Source organism: Pterocles gutturalis, unplaced genomic scaffold (assembly GCF_000699245.1).
Source record: "Pterocles gutturalis isolate BGI_N339 unplaced genomic scaffold, ASM69924v1 scaffold17422, whole genome shotgun sequence".
NCBI classification, from domain to species: Eukaryota; Metazoa; Chordata; class Aves; order Pterocliformes; family Pteroclidae; genus Pterocles; species Pterocles gutturalis.
Genome location: NW_010115754.1, coordinates 177 through 5978, shown reverse-complemented (window position 1 = coordinate 5978; position 5802 = coordinate 177). Strand labels below are relative to the sequence as shown.

Below are 5802 nucleotides of genomic sequence, written 5' to 3'. Positions count from 1 at the left end.
CAATATCTCATCTCAATCTGCCCTCTTTCCACTTATAACCATTAGCTGCCCCCCCTGATCCAGAGCCCCCCCATCTCTCCTGTAGCCCCCTTTCAGCACTGGAAGGTCTCCCCGGATCCTTCTCTTCTCCAGCCTGGACACCCCCAACTCTCTCAGTCTGTCCTCGCACAGGAGCTGCTCTAGCTTCTGACCACCTCTGTGGCCTCCTCTGGCCCCACTCTAACAGCTCCGTGTCTGTCCTGTGCTGAGGACCCCAGAGCTGGACTCCAAGTGGGGTCCCATGAGAGCAGAGGGGCAGAATCCCCTCCCTGTACCTGCTGGTCACGCTGCTGGTGATACAGCCCAGGACACAGTTGGTTTCTGGGCTGCAGGTGCACACTGCCGGCTCATGTTGAACTTCCCATGAACTAACACCCCCAAGTCCTTCTCCTCAGAGCTGCTCTCAATCCATTTTTCACCCAGCCTGTATTTGTGCTTGGGATTGCCTCGACCCACGTGCAGGACCTTGCACTTGGCCTTGCTGAACTCCATGAGGTTGGCATGGTCCCACCTCTCCAGCCTGTCCAGGTCCCTCTGGATGGCATCCCTTCCCTCCAGCGTGTCACCACACCACACAGCTTGTTGTCATCGGCAAACTTGCTGAGGGTGCACTCAATCCCGCTGTCCATGTCTCCAACAAAGATGTTAACATCCAACAAAGATGTTAACTGGTGTTTAAACAACACCAGTCCAAATAAGGACCCCTGCGGACCACCACTTGTCACCAGTCTCCACTTGGACATTGAGCCGTTGACCACAATTCTTGAAGCACGACCATCCAGCCAGTTCACTATCCATTGAGCGGTCCTGCTGTCAAATCCATGTCTCTCTAATTTAGAGACAAGGATGTTGTGCAGGACAGTGTCAAATGATAAGAAGCAGCACAATTGAAGGAGGATTCATATAAATGCTATATTCCTGGTATTTCTGTACTTAATTGCTATCACTGGTCTCTTTGTCAGTGGGATTCTTCATCTAAAGTGAACATACCCTACGTATTTTTTAAACTATATCATGTAATTATCGAAGGTTATTAAAAATAAATTTAATGACTCAGACAATCCAAATGCTTAGGAGGCACAGGAGAAGCCTGTACTTAAGGAGCAGATATTAAATTACATTGTAACACAGAATAATGTTTACTTTTCAGATTAAAACAATTTGTACTGTACATAAATACCTCTTCCAAGCTGAGTTGTAAATATTCAAAAATCCTAAATGGATTTCTTCTGCATACTAGTTTTTCGCTCTTGACAAGCTACAAGAAAAAAAAATAAATTACTGTATTACTAAAACTTTAAACTGGAAAAAATACTGAATTCTGAAAATAGCACTGGTGATATAATTTTTCTAAAAGATTAGGATACTCTTTATCCTTACATTTTCTTCTGCATGAGCAGAGTCATCTTCAGGACATAAGCTACCTTCTTCTTCCTCTTGCACCAGTACATATTCTGGAGCACATTCTTTTGACTTGATCATCTCAGAAGATCTTTGCTCAGTGCTCTCCTTACCCTTGCAGCTGCAATTCATGAGAAAACCACGCTTCTGGCAAGACACTTCAGCTGTCTCTTTCAAGTCACCTTGTTCCTGTTCTTTAGAGCCACATATGGCCACAGGGTCCAACGCTGGATCTCCTTCCAAACAGGCTTTCTTGTAGTCTTCCTTCTGATTCTCAGGACTTAGGGCTACTACATTTCCAGTATCTGCAGAAGATTGTCCAGAAGGTTCTGTATTTTCTGTATTTGGGCCCATTCTGTCGCAACTGTTACCGTTTTGTTCAGTGCCATCCTCTTCCAAAAATGGCAGGTCAAGAGGCTTAGTGTAATTTTCAAGAATTTTGGTAACCGAGCAGTCATCAAATCCTTGCTCTTGCAAAATTCTTTTAGCCCACTGAACATGATACTGGTACCTAGCAAACAAGTGAAATAAATTAAAAGTTCTAGGGCATTACATCCTTTAATTAACCATCCCAAAAAAAGAAGATTTAGCACAGTTCAGAAAACTAATCTGAACACACCCCCCAATAACTGCTATGCAAAACACAACATGCACAGTGTAACAGGACTCCAGTCTTCAGGACACTGCAGACATTACCAAACATCAAGGTTCTTCTGCTACCTTCTGGGGCTTTGTTCTGCCTTTTGAATTTCTGTGGCAACAAACACCATTACCGAGCGTTGCACGAGAACCGTGCATTGAGACTACCGCTATAGAGTTTCAAGAAGCATGAACTTCATCAGGCAAAAACTCCCATCTCCCATGGAAGCCTTACGCCTGAATTCCTTGCAAAAACATCTTGGTAACAGAGCCTGCATGATTAAAATATGCAACAAGACTTTGCATAGAGATCTCTCACACACTTCATCTATTGTACGGCTAACTACTGAGAACAGTATCTTCAAACTCTGTTTTAACCGCCTTTGAAAGAGCAAGGGCAGAGCAAAAACAGAAGTGCAAAAATCTTGAGCAGAAACTACCTTCAGTTTTAACCTAACCCTCAACGTTCCTGAGAACTAGCAATAATCCTATCAGTGAGATAGTAGCCGAAACCTGTAAATATTTCTAACATTTTTCAATTACGATAGAGTTTTTAGTGCCCTTTCAATTATTTCTCCTTAGAAGATAACAATATCCAGTCAAAGACACTAATCTTCCTTCTGTGGAAGTTACAGGTAGCTGAGTGCAGCTGTCCTTATTCAAACCCCAACAACTCTAGCACAGTATTCTTTATTTCCCCAAACAAAATCGTAACACAGCAACTACAGACCAGGTAATGAAGAACTGCGAAGGCAATTAAATGCAAATTGCATGTGTCAACACAAAATAGAAGCCTCTGAAGTCTCACAATAAAGCCATGTAATTCAGTGCAGTACTTTTTGCTATGAAAAATAGATTCCTCTTCGTCCTAGAATTTAATTCCCATCTAATTTGCACTAACAGATCTCTGCTGAGACAGATCATGATGCACCTTCTGCACCAATGTAACGACACTTTCGTTGGTGCTCAGTGGTATTTGTGGACACACAAAGCAGTCACAAAGCAGACTAATCAGAATGACATGTGTTTCTGCAAGCAGCAATAACCCTGGTAGCAGGAGTACCAACATTGCTACTGTTTGCCATACCTGAAGTTGAGGACTGAAGGAGAAGAACTTTTAAATTTAAGTAAAGTAAGTCTTTTTAGGACTTGCCCACTCTTACAGTTAGTTCATACGCTATTTAAGCTGAACAAAATAAATATGTGGTCCAACACTGTTTTATTAAATGTTCAAACTAGCAGTGTTAATGGGAACTTTAAAAAGAAGTAAAACATTGATGTATTGTAAAAGTTCAAGAGCTGCTTCAGGCTACGCGATATTAATTCAATAAGGAATTGGGAGAGTTACTTTAAATAGCCTAGCCCAGACACTTCTCTTTCGTCCCCTGAGCTGAAGAACAAGTTTATTATGGTTGATATTATGAATTAATTACACATATGACTAAGCACGCACTCAATCTCGGCTTCTAGTCAGCAATTAATATATGCAAGCTGACATGAAAAACCATGCTGAATATCACCTACTCTATTTTTTCAAATGGGATTTAGAAATAAAATACAAAGAAAAGAAATAGAAGCAAGTCATCAGCATGTACACAGCCAACTATCAGAAAACCAGTAAGATAAAACATAAACCAGAATCATCTGTTTTCTAAAAAAAAAAGAATAAAGTAAATTAACTTACTTTTCTGATGTAATTATAGGCATGTTTCCATTAACACCTGTATAAAGAAAAATCACATTGTTTCATCAATATAAAAATGTTTTCATGTGATTTTGAACCTCGAGGTAGTCCATGGCCTAATATTTACCCACATTTTCAACCCTCTATGCCATTTTGGTCCAACTTGTATTCAAGAAGGACCTAGCAGAACTAGAAAAGGTAGAGAGATAATGAAGATTCAATATCCTGAATAAGCGGAACAACTGAATACTCTATTTTTCTCCAGTCTGTAAAAAGACAGTCTTTCTATAAACAACCAAGAGCAGACCAGATGTAATTAGCTATAAACAGATTAAAAATGTCACATATCCTTGCCTCATGATTTAATGGACACTAAAATCTACAGATTAAAACCAAGAAAATAGTTATAGGAAGAAAAGTCCAAGGATGATACCTTTACGTACAGGCCTCCTAAGCAACAAATCAGTGAAGGTCAGGGGAATGCACTAAAGAACTATCAACATACGTTTCCTGTTCTTGTATTTTTCCTAGGCATCTGGTACTGGCCATCATCAGGGACAAGGCATGGGGAGAAACTAATCCTTGATCCGACCCAGTAGAGAGATTATTTTTTCTATGTATAATTCACAAACACATATCTTCAATGAGTGAAGAAAAGTGAAAAGTACTACTAGAATAGTGACGAGAGTACCAATGGACACTACTTACCCTGCCACTTAGTAACCAGTGAAGGATCTGAAATGCTGTACACTGGTCGACTTCTTGACAGGATACCTTTTCCAAAATAGCCCTTCAAAGAAAAGGAAAAATCTTTATTATATCAGACAAAAATGAACTTATTTCACAATTGTAAAATGCTGAAACCCTGCCCCCCCTGGAAATTCTGCAGCATTTAAGCTTTGCCTAAAGCTTGTTGCTTAGCTTCTGATAGCTAGTTCAATATTAAACACCTGCACTCAAAAATTTAACCAGTGGAGGGTCGTGGGTCTTCTTCCTTGATTCTAAATATTTGTCAGTCAACATCTCCAAGCAGACTTTGGAAAACAGATGCAGAAGAAACCACCTGTGTATTAATGTAGTGACAATGCACACCAGAAAACAAAGAGATGGAGAAAGCCACTGCATAAGAATGGAGGTGAAATGGTACTCGGACACAACAGACTTAACAGAGCTTATTCTACTCATGAAGAAATAACTCTGAAGTTAAAAGAATTATACGAACAACATTCGTATTCCAACCTCCTGAGCTTTAAAACCAAGAAAATGTTTTTGCAAGGTTGCATAAAATGTTGAATGCAAAAATACCCATAACAAAGATGAAGTCTTGGCAGCAGTGTTTTAGCCCACAGTATCACTTCATTCCAGTATTTATTTGTTGGAATAAGAATTAAACACTTTTCACATTTGATACAGAATATATGTTTTGTACCAATTTCAGGACAGAAGGGAGATATGGAGCATTACTGGAGGCTGAAGGCAAAGGAAAGCACAAAGGTGGGCAGATTTCAACAAGTATTTGCTTTACCTATACTTAAAACACCAAAAGTACTGTGCGAATGGGGTATGGCACCTTGTTATAAAGCTGTTCAATATCTTCAGGGTTCCTCACAATAACATTGTTGTTAACTATTTCAGCCTGGCATATTCTGAAATCCTTCCCTCCTACATCCACAGGAAAAGGAGCCTCATACGACTCAAAAACTCTTCTTTTCCTTCTTGGCGGATGAAAAACTGCTTCTGCCATTTCCTAAATACTAATTTTTCCTCCTAAAAAGTGGAAACAAAACATACAACGTTCAGGAGTTAAAGTTCACCCATTTTTACATGTTTCCGCGGTATCTATCCTGCAGTACAAGCCAAGTTTAATTCTGTCAGTCACCCCAGACACACCAGCAGCGATTTACTGTGTAAACTGTTCATCTTCTGGGCACTGCAGCATCCTCTGAACCTCAGGCAGGGATAGTTCCCAACCCAGAGTTTATGAAGGACATTTGAGGTGAAAGGCAAGCACATAAACCCCTGAAAACGTTTCAAGACTG

General features: G+C 40.2%; 1 protein-coding gene across 1 annotated transcript; it reads right to left on the bottom strand.

Annotated features, from left to right (window-relative positions):
• Positions 1-1206: 1206 nt before the first annotated feature.
• Positions 1207-5507, bottom strand: TSEN2 (TSEN2 tRNA splicing endonuclease subunit; the record flags this gene model as incomplete). Its single annotated transcript, XM_010075300.1, has 5 exons — positions 5334-5507; positions 4472-4553; positions 3764-3800; positions 1420-1951; positions 1207-1297 (listed from the first exon to the last, which is right to left on the bottom strand). Coding segments are annotated over exons 1-5 (916 nt in total), but the record flags the coding sequence as incomplete, so codon positions are not given.
• Positions 5508-5802: the final 295 nt, after the last annotated feature.